General features: G+C 34.7%; 2 protein-coding genes across 4 annotated transcripts; both read left to right on the top strand.

The window, feature by feature from the left end:
* Positions 1-188: 188 nt before the first annotated feature.
* LOC140829411 (fanconi-associated nuclease 1 homolog) lies at positions 189-9,505 on the top strand. 3 transcript variants are annotated; one of them, XM_073192628.1, is made up of 15 exons: positions 189-339; positions 436-559; positions 744-1,246; positions 1,332-1,436; positions 2,050-2,314; positions 2,409-2,471; positions 3,805-3,879; positions 3,983-4,101; positions 5,869-5,939; positions 6,007-6,094; positions 6,879-6,992; positions 7,057-7,280; positions 8,102-8,375; positions 8,504-8,737; positions 8,845-9,505. In XM_073192628.1, exons 1-15 carry the CDS (start codon positions 235-237, stop codon positions 9,292-9,294), a joined length of 2,814 nt encoding a protein of 937 aa, XP_073048729.1. In that variant the 5' UTR covers positions 189-234; the 3' UTR covers positions 9,295-9,505. The 3 variants fall into 3 exon arrangements, with proteins under 3 accessions (XP_073048729.1, XP_073048728.1, XP_073048727.1); XM_073192627.1 differs by having other exon boundaries at positions 6,852-6,992; XM_073192626.1 differs by having other exon boundaries at positions 200-559; positions 6,852-6,992.
* Positions 9,506-13,732: 4,227 nt separating this feature from the next.
* LOC140829410 (uncharacterized) lies at positions 13,733-17,317 on the top strand. The gene is made up of 3 exons (XM_073192625.1): positions 13,733-14,834; positions 15,345-16,806; positions 16,883-17,317. Exons 1-2 carry the CDS (start codon positions 13,733-13,735, stop codon positions 16,766-16,768), a joined length of 2,526 nt encoding a protein of 841 aa, XP_073048726.1. The 3' UTR covers positions 16,769-16,806; positions 16,883-17,317.
* The last annotated feature ends 2,105 nt before the right edge of the window (positions 17,318-19,422 follow it).

Genomic DNA, 19,422 nt, shown 5'->3' with positions numbered 1-19,422 from the left:
AGAAAAATATGATTATATTTATTAACGATTTTTTTATTATGTTTTTTAATATTATTAAATTTCGAATGATGTTTGAATTAAAAATAAATTAATAAATTAACAAATTAAATTGTTTAAGGGTTAATGTCATTTTTCATATAATTAAATTAAATTGATTGGATAAAATAATTAAAATCGGGAATGCGTATAACTTGTGTTAAGCCATGGCCGCCAATCCCAAATATTGAAAAAGACATGCTAACGGGCCGCGAAAGCTTGGTCCGGTTGATCGGGAAACGACGTCGCTTCCTACCCAATCGCCGCACCATTCTCTCTTCCTCCTCGCTGTCGTCATCTCAGGTTAATCTACTTCACATTTCAGTGTACTGCTCGTGTCTGATTTTTTGCTTTTTCGCTAAATTTATGGCAAAAATGTTTTTTTATTTGTATGAACAGGATGGGAAGCAGAAGAAGGATGCAATCGGAGAAAGTTCTGGTTCTGCCTCAGAATCGGAGAAATGTCCGGTCTGTGGAAACAAGTTTCCTGCTCATGATAACGCCAGTATCAATTCCCATCTAGGTTAGATATGTGCAATGTTGTATTTGTTCGTGTCAAGATCAGGCATCCAACTTTGTTCGTCCATTTGTTTTTTTTTTGTTGTTGTCGGATTTTTTTTAAATTTATTAGCAGTTATATGCAATGCAGTATCATCATTGCTTTTATTTGTCTAGACTTCAATTTAAAGTGTGTTTTATGATTTCAGATGTGTGCCTTGCTAAAGGAGGGAGTAAACGCAAACTAAACCAGCTTACTCTTCTTCAGTTGAGCTTCTCTAGGTCAAAAGTTAAAGGTAACTGTGACCTTCAGCCGGCCGGACAACACCTTGATCAAAGTAATCCCATTGACAGTAGCACTTGTGATAAAATACATGACATAAATGAGTCAGATAGTTTTGGAGGTTGTGGAAATGAGAAAGAAGAGTCAACTTACGGTTTGCTTGCTTCGAGGAAGAATGCAACTGCAAGTTCTATTGGAAATTCGTTTCCTAATGAATCTGACAATGAGGAGCCTGCGTCACCACCATTGATTTCAAAACGGGCTAAATATGTGCTGGAGGATTATTTGGATGATCTCGACATCTCGAAGGTGTTCATTCCAACTTTCATCGTTGGGCGCAGGTATGGTCGAAGAGAGGAGCTAGATCCTGAATCCAGGATATACCTCTCTAGAGATCCTGATAACGTTAAGGATCCAAACGCCATCAAGGTTCAGCTTTCCGTTCCTTTTTTATGTTGTGTTGATTTACAATCAATTATTGATTTATATAAGTGTTACATCCCCCTTTGACCAGGTAATTTATGCAGATTTTGATGACAATAATGTGCTGGGTTATTTACCTCGAGAGTTGGCTCAGTATTTGTCTCCTTTGATATGCATGTTTGACTTGACCTTTGAGGTACTGGGCCTCTGTTCGTGGAATATATAGTTTGAATATCAGAATCGAATTTGCTTTGCATCATAGAGCCAATACTTTCTGAATCATGAATGTCGGGCTATTGCAAGGTGCTAGAGTGTTTTTTTTTGTCTTGCCATTAAAGATAGTGCAACTTGAATATCCACCAAATCTTTTCTCTGACAAATGCACCAATGACTTTCTGAAAATCCTCTTCTTTCTAATGATGTCTTGAGATTAAATCATTTGTTCGCGGAAGGTTATTATTGAAGATTACTTCTTTTCTGTGATTATTTGAGAATCCCGTTGACAGAAATAATCTTGTGGTTCTGTCAATGGTATACTGAGTATATTTAAAATTTGAAAATGGATATATTTATTAGATTTTTTTATTATACCAACTTTCCCTCTGGCCCAATCTCTGTGGAAGAATGTTATTGCTTTTTCTCCACGTGCTTTAATCTTTATTCTACAGTAAAAGTGTTGAGATTAGGCACGCACGGTCGCACCCCCTTGTAGTTGTAGATTTTTTATTTCTCAGATATTTTTCTAGTTTGAAACAATTTCTCTCCTGATTGCTGGTGTTCACCAGTTATAATCTTGTGTATTTTTCCAGGGAAGTATAACATCTGTTCCAAAAGATTATCGCGCTGCTGTTCCTATTCAAATTGTATGCAAAAATGTGAACTTATGTGATAAAAAATATCGCGATAATGTTCAAGATTTTATGACTTTATGGAGACATGTTTTAAATGCTGTTGAACTTGCCAAGACTAGTCGCCCTGGGATGATCAGATATCAGCATAATATGGTACTGATTATACTAGAGGTTTTAAAGAGTAGCGCACATGTTTTCACCATCAGTGAGAAGTCTTTCTTAGGTACTATTTTTTAGTACTTCATGTAATTGAGTAGTATAATCCATTCTCTATTTAGTCAAATGATTATAATGTGTGTGCATTTTTTCACTTGCAGAATCATTTATATTGCTTTCAGATGATAGCCAGAGACTTTTTGCTCGGCTTTACACACGGAAAGGTTTTACATCAACCAGTTATTTACTGTCAATATTCTTTTAGGTTTTGTACAACTGATGACACAAATTCTTTCTATATAGTAAGGTTATGTTTGGTTGTTTGGATAATCCAATCCCATCATATGTATGGTTGCAATTTTATGTATTGATTATTTATATCACGTCAATCAAATCATGAAATACAAAATTATCATAATATCCTTCATATATTTGTTTTTTTTAATTATTAAAAAGGATAAAAATCTAATTTTATCATATCCCAAATTTAATCAAACCAATCATGTTATTATTTATTCAATTCTATTTTAATAATCCCATCAGCCCATCTAAACGTACCCTAAGTAGATGACAAGTTCGTACAGATTCCTTTGCCAATTGTCTATTCCAAGGAGAATCAAATTGATATGTTCAAGCTGAGTGAGTTATGGATGATTGTGAATTTATCTTGGCACTATGTTCATTGTCAAGTTTATTAAACTCAAATTTTAGTAATTTATTTCTTGACTTGAAAATATTGTTGAATTTTGTCCACCAAAAAGCTGTAACATAATCCTCCTTATGAATTGGAGGCGCTTTGGATATTTCTGAACTTTGGATGGATTGTAAGTTTAGAGGGAATACTGACCATTTTATAATTATCATTTGGTTAAAAAGCACAGTATCCCTTAAACCTTAGGTTAAAAAGCAAAGTATCCCTTAAACCTTACTTTACGCCTGCTTTGACTTCATTTCCTGCTATCTTTATCCTTCTGAAATAAAGTTTGATAATATGTTGGCCCTGACTCTTGTTGTATTCATAAATTTTTTAGATATGATTTTGGAGTGAATCTCGTGTAATTGTTGAATTTTTTAGCATGTGGGTCACTAGCATAGACATTTAGAAATTAGAAGCTGACATGGTTCCACGACTGCTCTGCTGTTTTGTTCTGCAGAACTTCTATTGTCAGTTTATTATCCTACTGGTAAACAAAAGAGGATTTTCCAATTGTTATTGAAGTTGGAAACTGTTTAAAGTAAAGTTTCTTGTTTTCACTTATACTTTGGAAAACTAAAGTTGAAAGAGTTCTTTCCTGTGTGCTGAAGACCTATGAAAAAAATCTGTTAATTGATTGTGTCCAAGATTTACATATATGTTATTGTTACTTTATTGTGAAGCTGCAAATCATTAATGCAGTATCATGTTTGGTTTAAAATTTTTCGGCATGCCTGTTTTCTAGTGACGTGCAATTGCTAAAGTGACATGTTTAATGTCTTACTGTTGCTGTGGTCGGGATCTTTTAGGTTCTGACTATAATATCTTAATTGTAAGAAAAATTGTTGGTTTTCTTCTCTCAGGGCCATGGTTTCGAATATCAAATGTCTCATACCCTGAGGTAGCTGATTTGACTGAGGCAATAAAGGGTCTCTCAGGTGAAAATATCTTTAATCGAGTTAAAACACTTATTTTAGACATGCATTCTTTATGAAGTTGAATGGAGCTTGAATAGATTTTATTGGTATTGGGCTAATAAAGAGCCAGGATACATATGTGTCTTTCCATCGAAGAATGAAGTAGATGACAATGACTTAGAGGAGGTCTTGAATGTGCTTAACACGGATGAATTACGGGAGGCTTTGAACATGCTTAACAAGGTATGTTCATAAAATGTTCGATGTTGTTTATATATGTGCAATCATTTGTATAGTTTTAGCCAGAGATTGAGTCATTGATTTGATTCATCCACCAACTCCAATACTTGAACTGGATCCATGAAGTAGATGTGAAAAAACAGTACCTATCAACATATCGTGTTTGGAAATGGTTATAAGGGGTAATCTCAATTCTGTTATTAATCACATTATGGGAAATATTACTTTCCACATCCCAAAGGAGGTGATTCTGTCAGTCTATAGTTGAAAATGGGTGTAGGTTGTGTATGTCAGGCACTAAATTTGAACCTCTACTGGTGTACTTTACACTTGGCTCATTAATGTTTTTTTATTGAACTCTTGGAATATTTGAATCTAATGTAGACGATGAGCTTAATAAGTTGATCAATGTCTTTACGAGTACTTCATTCAATGATTTTCAGTTATTTCTTTTACAGAAGATACCTCATTTATTAACGATTCAGGAAAACTTCTGTCCAAAGAAATGGAGCATAATGGATGGTTCACTCTAGATTTGTGTTGACGCCATGGTTTACGCTCCTAAAGTTAGTATTGGCTTCTGGTGACTACACAGAAGGAGACTTACTGTGTGGACAGATACGGGCCACATATTTTGTACCATGTTATGTTTTTTTATCGAACTCTTGTAATATTTGAATCTAATGTGGACGATGAGCTTAATAAGTTGACCAACGTTCTTATTAGTACTTCATTCAATGATCTTCAGTTTTTTCTTTTACGGAAGATGCCTCATTTACTAACGATTCAGGAAAACTTCTGTCCAAAGAAATAGAGCATAATGGATGGTTCACTCTGATTTGTGTTGACACCATGATTTATGCTCCTAAAGTTAGTATAGACTTTTGGTGACCACACAGAAGGAGACTTAACTGTGTGGGCAGATATGAGCCACATATTTTGTATCATGTTGTTATGATCTAGTCAGTGTCACAAACAGAAGTATTTGTAGTTCTGCAATAAAGAAGTTACATGAAGCTACTTTGTAGCACTCTAGGCAGTCCTAATTAGCGTCCAATGAATAGCTACTCTTGTTATAGATATGTTTGGTTCTGTTCGTCATTGAATGGCTGGTGTTGTTTGCCTTGTCCTTTTCTTGATTCAATGTATAACTTGAAAATGGTCTCCATTATGATTTGCGTTACTAAAATGACTGGTTGAAAAGGTAAATGAAGCATTTCTCTGTTAATAGTGCACACCCGGCACTTCTTGCTATTTGTTGAGAGTTAGAGTTATTGTTTTAAGCATACTAAGTCGCGGTGGTTTCATAATTGGATGCACTTGGCAATTTGTGCACTTTGTTTTATCATTTAATAGTTTAAGTGGATATGATCTATCACATAAGAAAACATAGGCCCTTTTTTCTCATGACATCTCAAGGATTATTTTCATTCCTGCATTCTTACTAATGGAAAAGTGGTGACACGGTATTACCCTGGGTTTAGGCGCTGCTATATGTATTTTTATAGCATGACCATGGTATTGAACTTCTCAAATTTTAAACCAAAGAAATTCTACCTTGTTTAATTGACATCTTAGTCATCTGCGAGATTCAATGCGATTTTCTCATCATGCTCTGGAACTTTGTATTTGTGGAGCTAATAAATCACTTGCACTTGTACAATAATAAATATTTGGAGTCTGTGTTTAACACACTGTTTATATCTACAGTTCTCAACTCTTCATATTTTCTGATAAATTTACGATTCTTTTTACTCTACCAATATTCAGAAACGCAATCAAGGTACGAGAAAGCAGGATATGATCAATTTGCTTCTATCTTCATGCAAGGGTGACCTCTGGTATGGGAATTTACTCATCATAGGTAGGTGTATTTCTGATCTAACTGGCCTTCAATGTCTTATGCAGCACCAAGCTCCAAACTTTCTTTTTGGCAAGAACTGGTACTTGTGTTCGGGTATCACCATTAGCTGAATCTTTAATATGGCGGATTGAGGTGATTTTCTTGCATTTTCTTTAAGTTGGTTGGTTGATGTTGAGTGTTTTCCCCCTTGTTCATGTACCCATCCATTTGGGCCGCTGATTAAAGTCTCTTGTAGTATAACCTTGTCTTTGTTTACATCAGACACACTCTGTTCCCAACAGCTCATTAATTGAAGAAAAGAAGTTAATTGACCAGGATAGTGAGCGAAACTAGATAAATTTGGGTCAATTAAAAATGTCATAACCAAGGGCTTGAATTATATGACTGCTTGCTAGGTCTTTTGCAAGTTTTTCCAAGGCAATATGTGAAAACCTATATGTAGAGTTTACATTTATTATTAAAGTTTGTGCTTGTTCATATTCTGAAAAAGCATTTATAAAAGTTAAAAAGCAGTGATATTTAACATACTGCGAGGATCACATAAAATCCATTTCCTGATCAAGAATAAGAACCATAAATTAGTTGCTGCACTTCATGTATCTAGGAAACTAGATTGCATCTTCTTCTGTTTGTTTTTTATTTTTTCAGTTTACTCTTTTTGGCCTTCCTATTTTTTTGTTGCATATTGCTTTGTCACCCTCTTTAGTAGACGGTCCTATCCTTATCGTTATAGACGTCTCCCGTAAGGGTGGGATAAATGGGTCCACACTACTCACAACCTTGGGACATTACATATTGTTACCGTTTTGGACATGGGTCCGCTCTTCTCACATCCGTTTTTTGTTTTTCTCTTTTGGTTCCATTATTTATTTATTTTTACCTACTACAGAGGCTTTTCTTCCTTAATGGAGAACAGGATCTGTCTACTTTTTTACTCGTGGATTTGGGCATTGTGAAGTATCCTGCTTACAACTGTATAATCTCTGAACATATATTTTCAAACAGGAGTGACTTGCTTTCTTTTGAAAAGGTACACTTGATTTATTGTCAGCATTATTTTTGTCTCTCCCTGACTGCATATATAATTATTGCAGTCTGTTGAAGTTGCACAAATCATGGTCGAGGCTATTGATGAGAGCAATGATGAGTCGGTTTTGAGATGCCTAGAGATTTCTGTTTCAAACTTGATGACTTCTTTTGAAGAAGGCAAATATTCAACCGATAAATCAATGACATCTTTTGTATCACGCTTTTCAGCCTCATGGACCTACTCTAAGGTGGTCTTACTGGGCGTGTCGTTTCTTGAGCGTGAAAAGAGGTAAGGGTGTTTAAAGGATATTTTTCCTGTTTCTTGACCTAGCCAATATGTTTCCAAGGACAATACTACCATTTGCTTTCTGTTCATCTCTGCTAAGATAAACCGATGCAATACGGTACACAACAATCCAATGAATACTGTGTATGCAATGATGAAATTTAATGATTGTGGAGTTGCTTGGCCCTGAAATGTCTTGTTTTTCAGTGAGTCCAATTAACTTATAGAAACAAGGATGAATAATATGAGTTTTTAGGTTGGTTAACTTCAGTTGTCTTTCTTTAACATCGGCCCTTGACTAGAACACTGGTCATGAGGTTTGGTTGTAATTATGATGCTCATGTCCTGAATGGAAGTTAAAAAAGCCCAGGATTTATTTGTACTCATAAATATTCAAACCGCGGACTTCTAAATTTTGGGATAAGATGAGGAATATGCCAAAAAGCTGACCATGAGGTGAAATTGAAATTGTGCACTTCTGTATCTACCACTGTTTCATCCAAATGTATTGTCTATGGCTTTTCATATCAGAATTCTAAAGAATCTTGCAGCGGGGGTTGGCATCGTGACTCTTACTACTTCCAGATATTTGAAGGAAAATAATTGTGCTGTTACTTTGTATCCGGACAAGAACTTTTCCACACTTGCGAAGTCACAGGGAAAGGAGATCCAAACAACCTTCAGATTTTAGCTTTTACTCCATTTTCGGATGCCTTTTTAGTGTGCGACACTGTATTGTGTCTTTATTTGTTTCTAGAAAATTTCTTGGTTCTCTCGTGCAACTTTGAAAACTGCGTATTACGATTGACAATTTTCTTTTATAGGTATAGTGATGCCATCAATTTACTCAGACGGCTGCTAAATACATTTGTTTCTGACGGAAGACGGGGTTATTGGGTTCTAAGGCTTTCTGTTAATCTGGAACATTTGGGACGTCTGGAAGAGAGTTTACAAACTGCCGAAGATGGTTTACTTGATCCATGGGTTCGTGCAGGTTCAAGAGTAGCCCTGCAAAGACGGGTACTACGGTTGGGGAAACCACCGAGGCGCTGGAAAATACCTAGTTATTCAAGTTTAATTAAGAGGAAGATTGCCGAGGTAAATGGATTTTGAATGCAAAAAGTTTAGCTTTGTCTTTTCAATGATACACCAATACTATGTTGTTATTTTCCTGGATTGATTAGAGATACTACTGTCTCAATAATTTGATTATCATGCCAATGTAGGTTCGTATTCAAGGAAAACCATTAAATCGTAAAGCAGGGATGAAGAGCATATTTTATAGTGAAGATGGAGAGCAATGTGGAGTCGAACAACTTGCTTTAGAGTATTATTCTGGGGAAGGTGGTGGTTGGCACGGTGTTCATACAGAGAGTGGCATTTGGCTAACCATTTTCGGGATCTTGCTGTGGGATATTATTTTTGCTGATGTACCAAATGTCTTCCGCACCAAATTTCAGGTTCACAAAACAATCAAATTAAAACTGCATGATAGCTTCTGTGGACTACTCTCCCCATCCCCAGACCGAACATATATATGGACACACTAAATCTTACTCTTTTGCAGACTGCACCTTTGGATCTGGAGACTGACAACTTCTACGAAGTTAGAAAGAGCCTCGTAGAAGAACTCCTGGACAAAATCCGGGAGGGCATGGCAGAAGAGATATTAATCACAGCATGGGAATCACACTTTGGAACAGCCTGCCGAGGAGTCAACTGGGAGAAGCATTCACTATCTGATCTTCGAGCAGTTGTTACATGCATGGGTGGTGTCTCTCTTGCCGCAATCTGCCGTCATTTGGCCCAAGATTACCGCAGCTGGTCTAGTGGCATGCCTGATTTATTGCTATGGCGCCTCCATGACTGTTATAAAGGCGAAGCAAAGCTCGTGGAAGTAAAAGGCCCGAACGATCGACTTTCGGAACAACAGCGGGCATGGTTGCTAGTTCTAATAGACTGTGGCTTCAATGTCGAGGTTTGCAAGGTAACTCCGGCTCCGGAACCAATATCATGACATTCACACTCTTACCACAGTGGTTCATTTTAATCACAGCCACGATACAGCACCAGACTCGATCGGATGATCTCGTCTGGACATTTTAAGTTAAGGCAGACATCGGGCGTGAATTTTACAAGAGATTGGCTGGAGTCCTCTTTCATTGGAATGGAGTGACCAAGCCAAAAACCTCAGCAAGAACATTCAATATGTACAAGAAATCACAGAATTTTTTTTAAAGGATTGGGAAAATTCAACACAAAAATTTAATAGTGATGACAGCAACAAATTGTTGATGGTAATTACATTTTCCATCATAAAAACATTATCAAATTCTTATTTTATCTTCGACTTCGTTAATTTACATCATGTTATATAACTTTTTGGCTGCGACAATCTGCTACGCAGTAAAAAGTTTTGATGACATACAGACCTGAAAATCATAATTGCTGATTATTCTACGGTTGAGGAAATGACAAAAAGTTGATTGTTTTCGAAAATAACTATTGGGAAATCTCGACTTAGAAACCAATATAAAATATTGGTTCTTCGGAAGATGAAGCTGCTAGACAAAATAAAAATAATATCTGAGTGGCATAATATCTATATTATTATTCCAGTAGGCATATACCATTATTAGTATTTGAATAGACATTGCTTTAACCGACCAAATCAATATCAAAACTATTTAGGATAATCTCTTTCAATCATCAACTCAGTTTAGAACGTTGACTCTAATTATTAAGATGCTTTTTATTAAATTTATTTAAAACAACTTATAATTTTTTTCATCTTATAAATTGTTTAAGGGGTTTATAAGCTGTGAGGTTTTATTTTAAAAATAAGATGTTAAAGTATTTGAATTATTTTTTTATACAACTTAAAGATATTAATATGTTTGATATTATAAGATATTTTCATCATAAAAAAAATACTATGAGTTAATTGTAATAAGTTATATATATATATATATATATATATATATATATATATATATATGAAAATAGTTTTATATATACATAAAATTTCGTAACACTTTCCCGGTAAAGCCTAGGCAGGAATAATGTCTTCGAATAAATATGTTATTTTATGTAGTATAATATAATATTTACATAAAAAAGTATTATTTTGGAAAATTGCAGACGACTCTGTCCTGTTTCGTGAGATGGGATGTCTCTGTCTAGGGATCATCATGTCCTTAAATTAAATTCCATTTAGTCATAGGACTGAATGGTCATTACATGAATTAGCAGAACATGTCTTTGGTGATTTTTTTTTTTAAGATTTAAAAATTTGCAAATTGAGTTTATCAGTAATTTTATTCGAAATTAACTTTGGTAGGAAAAATATTAATCAAAGACAGATATTTCACCACAGAATTTGAGATGTAATTTTACATTTTAATTTTAATTTTTAGAGAAAAACTATTGCTTAATTGTAAAGATGGATATTTTTTTCAGTAATTAGAGGGTAAAGCCTTCAACCTCGAATTTGAGATGGAATTCTCAATCAAAATTTTATTTATTTTAATATATAGAAGTACGTATATTATTTATATATGATTTTGATTTCTTCAAGTATGATTTCAAGTTCCATATTATTATTACAAATATAAAATTTATTATTATTTCTGATTGTGCATGTTCTTCGAATTTTGATTAAATGCATGTGCATGGATGCTCATCATCGAGAAATCACATGCATTTAATGAAAGAATAAATACACACTAAACTATAATATATATACACACACACACACACCTCTATTAATCCCAAATTAATAGTTTTTTTAAAAAAAATTGTGCAAGTGATGGGTTTATTTTATAAGAGTTGGTCTCATGTGAGAACATCTAATAGATTATAATCTGTGAGACGGCTCAACCCTATCCACATTCACAATAAAAAGTAATACTCTTAGCATAAAAAATAATAATTTTTCATGGGTGACCCAAATAAGAGATCAGTCTCACAAATATGACCCGTGAGACCGTCTCACACAAATTTTTGTCATTTTATAAAACTAAATTATAATATTAATATATTTATACCAATAATAATCCTAATTAATAGTTTGGTTATTTTTTGTACAAGTGACGTTTATTTATTTTTTTAAAAAATAAAATTACTATTTATTCATCTACATATATACGTTGAATTCACATTTTATCTAAATATATTCGGTGTGAATTTATCGAAGAAAAATATACAATCAGTGCGTCAATCATGCCATTCAATTTCCAGATCAATTGAGCTAACGCTAATTAATTATTAACCAATCATGGATTCAAAAATTAATTTTATTAACTTAATAAAATTATTGTACTATGTATATTCATTAAACTTAATTTTCAAATTATTCAACGTTTTCCTTGCAACAGCACCGTCTTATATGTATAGTTCGGAGAAATATTCAAATCCTAAATAAAAATCTTGGAAGACTTTATTAATTTTTTAAGTGAATAAATTGTATCATAGTTTTGAATTTTTTAACAATTAATTGTTAATCAGTATCTGTCATTTCCAATTACCTTTGGTCGAAAATCACGTGGGATATGTTTAGACTAAAATTAAAATTAAAAATCAAAATTAAAAATTAAAATTTTGCTCTAGTCTGTGTACCATTTTCTATTGCGTATAAGATTAACGGCAAAAACTTGTGTGAGATAGTCTTACGGATCATATTTTGTGAGATAGATCTCTTATTTGAGTTATCTATGAAAAATATTACTTTTATGTTAAGAGTATTACTTTTTGTTGTGAATATCAGTATGATTGACATATTTCACAGATAAAAATTCGTGAAATCGTCTCAAAATAAACTTACTCAAGATTTACTTTTAAAACAAAAAAGGAGCTGTTGAGAGATTATTTCCATTTGATCATAAAACATGTTTGGATTGCTGTATTTCTGAATGCGGGTTTGCTTTTCCAACATGACCATGTGGGTTTATTATTACTATTTTTTTACCTTTACTTTTCTCAAATAATTAAAGCCCCACACATTGCAATAATTCATATGCATAAAAACTTCGATATCAGAAAATTTTAAAAAAAAAAATTGGTTTTATTTTAATATAATATTAAAGTATATAAATATTCCAAAAGTTATAAAATCTATCTGGTAACATTTTATGAACAAAAATGAAGTAGATATACTAAAATTTAGTCAAAACTTTAATCTTTCGTAAAATTTGAATCAAAATCAATATATCATCATTCGCATCAAACACCAAACGATGCCCCGGAATACATTATTACCTCAAGTCACTATCAAGTTACAGCAAGAAAAAATATTTCAATCCTTCAAGGGGAAATTGAAATGTTTCAATCAGTTCTAACCACCAAAAATGATTATTTAAATTTTTTTTAAAATAAAAAAATAGTTCAATGATTAAGAATAATGAATTCAGTGCAACACTAACTAATCTAGATTAATAAATGATTTAATTAGTCTTGAGTTTTTGGATTGAGTGTACGTCTTCCTCAGTTGTTGTGGAGTATCTCAACTTTCAATCGTCCACTGCCAAATGTAACTATCAAGATAATATTAACATGGTCAAATAATCCAAATAAAAATTAACGTGTTTTAAAAAAAAAACAATTTTGAACAACATATCAAAATTATATATATGAATGAAATAAAACTGATTCGTTGATGCTAATGCATACACTTGTTTCGCGTATTAAAAATGTTTAAATTCATTCGTCCACATAAATAAAATAATAGATGCAAATAATTTGATTACGTATCACGTGTCACGTAAAATAGTGTGGGTTATAAATTGAAAAATAATTTTACAAACTTATTTGTTGGGTACAATAATTGTCTCTGTTTGATAGAGCGATCGAACAGTGGTGCTTGAGCTGCTGTGCGGTTTAAAAGATTTGAGTTACACCATTACTACTAGTTATAACTTTTGGTAAAGCGGCAAGCGCTCGGTCTTACAATTGGTATCAGAGTCAAGGTCACAGGTTCGATTCCTATTGATTGCAAGGAGTGCAATTATTGGTAGGGAGATTGTTGGATGTCAAAATATGACGTTTGTTTCTTTAAGAGCCTATGACTTGATCAAGTCATATATAAATATATATACACACAAAATATAATTATACGAAGAATTATTTATCTGTGTAAATATTGTTAGTACACATAGCGCGATTCCGTAGCAGGTGAGCAATAGAAAATAAATAAAATGAAAACTCGAATTGGTTCGATTATTGGAGTTAAAGAATGTGATATTACAGCTGTTTTGAAGTGACTCAATAAATTATTTTATTGTGAGGAGCCAATAAATGTATCTATCCATCTCCTATTTATATACACAAATCAACTTTGTTCATCTCCACCCCAAGTAAAGCTGTGCAGCAGCAATAGCACATTGTCCTTCTGTTGACCAGGCCAAGAGCAACTTACTCATACAAATTGGTTGGCATTGGTGGCATTTTCCGGTGAAAGAATGACGATTCGTGGCCACCGCCCCGCTGCCTGGGGACGGTTCTTGCCGGAGCTCATGGTGGCTATGGCTGTATTGGCTACTTCTACCATTGTATCAGCAGACCCTTATGTTTATTCGTCTCCTCCTCCACCAATTTATGAGTACAAGTCGCCACCTCCACCACCGCCTTATGAGTACAAGTCTCCTCCACCACCATCACCACATCCACATCCACCATATTATTATAAATCTCCTCCACCACCACCACCTTATGAATACAAGTCTCCTCCACCACCCTCACCATCACCACCACCACCCTACTACTACAAATCACCACCACCTCCTTCACCTTCTCCACCACCACCTTATTATTACAAATCACCACCTCCACCCTCGCCATCACCACCTCCACCATATTATTACAAGTCTCCTCCTCCACCATCACCTTCTCCACCACCACCTTATTATTACAAATCTCCACCACCACCCTCGCCTTCACCACCTCCACCTTACTATTACAAATCCCCTCCACCTCCATCACCGTCGCCTCCACCACCTTACTACTACAAATCTCCACCACCTCCATCACCTACACCACATTACTACTACAAATCCCCACCACCACCGTCACCATCGCCTCCACCACCTTACTACTACAAATCTCCACCACCTCCATCACCTACACCACATTACTATTACAAATCCCCACCACCACCGTCACCATCTCCTCCACCACCTTACTACTACAAATCTCCACCACCTCCATCACCATTACATCCACCACATTACTACTACAAATCCCCACCACCACCGTCACCATCACCACCGCCACCATACTATTACATATCTCCACCACCACCAAAAAAATCACCGCCACCATACCACTATACTTCACCACCTCCACCCACAAAGTCATATCCACCTCCATATCACTATGTTTCACCACCACCTCCGGTGAAGACACCCCCTCCTACATATTACTATAAATCTCCACCACCTCCGCATGTCCCTCACTACCCTCCACATCATCCATTGGTTGTTAAGGTTGTAGGAAAAGTATATTGTTACAAGTGCTATGATTGGACATATCCCATCAAATCTCATGATAAGAAACATCTCAAAGGTAAACAATTCTCATTATTTATTTTAATTTTTCTTGCTTATTTAATTGTTTTTGTTTGTAAAAAAAAGAATAAAAAGAGGGAATATAATCTTTCATGTAAAGATGTATTAACTGACAATATATCGAATGCATGTAACCCAACTTTATTCTTATATATGCATATATATTCTATTTTTTTCCAAAAAAAAAAAATTAAGCTATAAAGAACTTATCAAAACTTAATGTATGTCATTTTCGTCTAATGTTTGAATTTTCACTCAAAGTGGACCCATTAATCTCCGATTTTTTTTTAAAAAAAATTTCCTTTATTATTTGTTTGCATTTTTTCATTTAAATATCTAAAAACAGTATGCTTATATTTTTGAAGAAATCAATCAAGACTTCATATGTGTAATTAGCAATTCTATCATTTATTTATTAATGTCATACATATCTTTAATTAAGAAATAAGACTTAATCATTCTTATTTAAAAAAAATTAATTTAATATTTTTATAATATATAAATACAGGTGCAATTGTTGAGGTGACATGCAAGGTGGGCGACAAGAAAATTGTGGCGTACGGCAAGACAAAGATAAATGGAAAATATAGTATTCCCATTGAAGGATTTGAATATGGAAAATATGGAGCTAAGGCATGCAAGGCCAAGCTCCATGCACCACCTAAGAATTCCAAATGCAAAATTCCAACAAATCTTCATTGGGGAAAGAAAGGAGCCAAGCTCAAAGTGAAATCTAAGACTGAGCATGAAGTTGTGTTATATGCTAAATCATTTGCTTATGCTCCAAAGACTCCTTATGAAGAATGTAATAAGCCAAAGCCGACCCCAACCCCCTACTATTACAAGTCGCCACCCCCACCACCACCGGTGTACATTTATAAATCACCTCCTCCACCAACTTACGTTTACAAGTCCCCACCACCTCCGCCACCTTATGTGTATAAATCACCGCCACCACCTCCACCGGTTTATATTTATAAGTCTCCTCCTCCGCCAACCTACGTATATAAGTCTCCACCTCCTCCATCACCATATTACTACTATAAATCCCCGCCACCACCATCACCATACCCCATTCCATCATATCACTACAAGTCTCCGCCACCACCTTCGCCATCTCCACCACCTCCTTACTATTACAAATCCCCTCCGCCACCATCTCCATCTCCTCATCATCCATACTACTACAAGTCTCCACCACCACCTTCGCCGTCACCTCCACCGCCATACTATTACAAATCCCCTCCGCCACCATCTCCAACTCCTCATCATCCCTACTACTACAAGTCCCCACCGCCACCATCTCCATCACCTCCACCGCCATACTATTACAAATCCCCTCCGCCACCATCTCCATCTCCTCATCATCCATACTACTACAAGTCTCCACCACCACCTTCACCATCACCTCCACCGCCATACTATTACAAATCCCCTCCACCACCATCCCCATCTCCTCCTCCACCATACTACTACAAGTCCCCACCACCACCTTCTCCATCTCCACCACCTCCCTACTATTATAAATCTCCACCACCACCATCACCATATCCTCCTCCACCATACTACTACAAGTCCCCACCGCCACCTTCGCCATCTCCGCCCCCTCCCTACTATTACAAATCTCCTCCCCCACCATCTCCTTCACCGCCGCCACCCTACTACTACAAATCACCTCCACCACCATCGCCATCTCCTCCACCTCCCTACCATTACATTTCCCCACCACCACCATCACCATCGCCCCCACCACCATACCACTACATTTCTCCACCGCCACCTTCCCCTCATCCACATTACATTTACAAGTCCCCGCCTCCGCCTTCACCATCACCTCCACCTCCTTACTACTATACATCACCTCCCCCGCCTATAAAGTCACCTCCACCACCAGTTTATGTATACACGTCTCCACCTCCTCCAACTTACTAGTAATCACAAAAACTCACCAAATTTACTCAGGCAACCATGTAAGTAACCTTTTTCACTTTATACAAAATCAACATGTTCACTATATCGTCTCATAGGCATGCGTTTATTTTTCAGCATACAGTTTAAATGACGGAATAAAACAAGGCTCGTACAAGAAAAGATCCAGGCATAAACTCTTCGTGGCGGATAGATTACTCATAAATAAGGTCCTACAACCATTAGAAAGCTCAAAAATTTACGTGTTTGTTCAGTTCGCATCGACTTGTTTCGCAGTTTTACTACACGGGGTGGTCATCATGATTTATTCAAGTGGAAATGGCTCAAGACAAACGAACTATCTTCTTGTGTGACTAGTATATTTATCCAGTGTGTATGTAGTTTAAGCATGTGATCTAAGGGCTAGAAATTTGTTTATCGTGTTGTTTCCTTCATTATACTTTGTTTCTGTATAGTGGATGGCCTCGTTTGATTGAATATTGCATTGATTATTCCTGTTTCTTTGTTCATGTAAGCTCAAAATTAAGTAATAAAAGGTCACGTTTTATTGTCTTCTTTGATTTTAGGTTAGGCCGGCCTTACAGTTTATATTTATACACGCATATACTTACAACATATATAAGAAGAAACAAGATCACGGAATAATAAAACATATATATCATAATATGTATTATCAAAGAGAGACCGTGAATTGATTTTAATAATATATTATTTGATTGTGAGACTACTTTTTTATTCGGATTAAATGTAGCCAAAAAATATGTGTGTATATATATATAGTACTGACGTCAAGGTATATGTGTGTATATATATGATTGGGCATGCGATTTATCTATTCACAAGGATTTTGTAAAAGCTTTAAGATGCTTCATGAATTCGCCATTTGAAAATTGATCTACATTTTTGTCTTTTATTTCTTGGGTGGTTGGAATTTTCTACCTAATCTCACCAAATCTGCTCATATTTTATGTCTTCAATTCATTTTCAATATTATTATTCAAACTTAGTGATTAGTTAGTTGTCATTCATAAAGTTGCTCCACAATTACTATTATCACCGGGATTCTGCATGACTCTAGAGATTATTATTTTTCAATCATTAGGGGTGACAATGTCACTCGAAACCAGAACTAGCTGGTTCTCCTCGAAATGCATTGAGACACAACAGTTGACTGGACATTTAGGGATAAAGCACTGTTTCGATGCAGGACCAAATCGAGACAAACTCCGAATATTAGATATGACTTTAAAATAACGGGGTCAAGGTCGGCCAGTGAGACGATGGGGGATAAGCTTCATCGTCGAGAAGGAACCAGCACAGATCACCAACAAAGGCCACTAATTGATCGCTCAGTGATCTTGAATTTTATTTTATTATAAATTTTGAAAAATTGAAAATAAATTTCATCCTCTTTTCTCGCCTTATGTTTTGGTTGCTTGTCTTGTTGTGAAGAAGGTATCCAAAGAAATATCTGTTTTCAAAGGGTTTGATCTCATCCTCAACTTTTAATTAATTTTGCGAGAAAAATATTTTTAGCGTTATAAATATAGTTTTCACATAAAACTCATAAATATATGAATATGTCTATCATCTGTCGAGAGTAATTTTTTTCATACCTCAACATCGTTAAATCATGTGAGTCTATCATATTTTAATGAAATTTGAAATCATGTGTAGATTATATGTGGCTAAAATTTTACAACTTTATAGTGGAATAAACACTCCAAGTGTAACATATGGGAATAGTACTCTCAGGAATTCGAGTTTATGTGGCAAACTCGTGTGATATAATGAGCTTATGGTTATGTTCATGAAAATAATACGACAATTTTTCAGATTAATATAATATTAGAATTTAGTATAAGATATTAATTGCATGATTGATTATGTTTTTTTTTTTTCAACGCACACAGCAGTGTTTAACTATTTATGGGGACAACAGCTTGAAGGCTGCTTGCTCCCATAATTGAAGTTCAAAATACTTTTTTTATTATTATTCTATTGTATTCTTTTTATTTAATTTATATTATATTACTATTCTACTTGTTTGTATGTGCTCGGCCTTTGGTTGAATTATTCTTATAAAGTTCCACCCAATTTGATTCTAGCTTTTTTTCTATGTCTGCTCGAATAATTGTACCACACTTACTTTTGGTAGGAATATAAATATATATTATGCACTGCCAATGATCCATCAAAATCTTATATTTCAAATAATAATCATAATATCGTCTTTACTATATGTAAACTATGACAAAAACTTGTGTGAGACAGTCTCACATGTCGTATTTGTGAAACGGATCTCTTATTTGAGTTATCCATGAAAAAATATTAATTTTTATGCTAAAAATATTACTTTTTATTGTAAATATATGTAGGGTTAACTCGTCTCACAAATTAATATCTGTGAGACGGTGTCACATGAGATCCATTCATAAACTATTATCATGTGATTTTTTAGTTTTATTCATATATGGTGATACATAACAAATGTTACTGCTAAGAGAATGATTGACATGAAATGTATGAGTTACTTTATGATTTGAAAATTATGATTTATATAATTATCAACATATATAATTTTTAGTAAAATGAAAAACGTTCGATGTTGTAAAATACATGTTTATCGTATAAGTAAATGATGTTGGATGTTGTAC

This window comes from Primulina eburnea, chromosome 4 (assembly GCF_022965805.1).
Source record: "Primulina eburnea isolate SZY01 chromosome 4, ASM2296580v1, whole genome shotgun sequence".
Taxonomy (NCBI): Eukaryota; Viridiplantae; Streptophyta; class Magnoliopsida; order Lamiales; family Gesneriaceae; genus Primulina; species Primulina eburnea.
The sequence above is the reverse complement of the archived record's forward strand: the minus strand, read 5'-3'. Positions and strand labels throughout refer to the sequence as shown.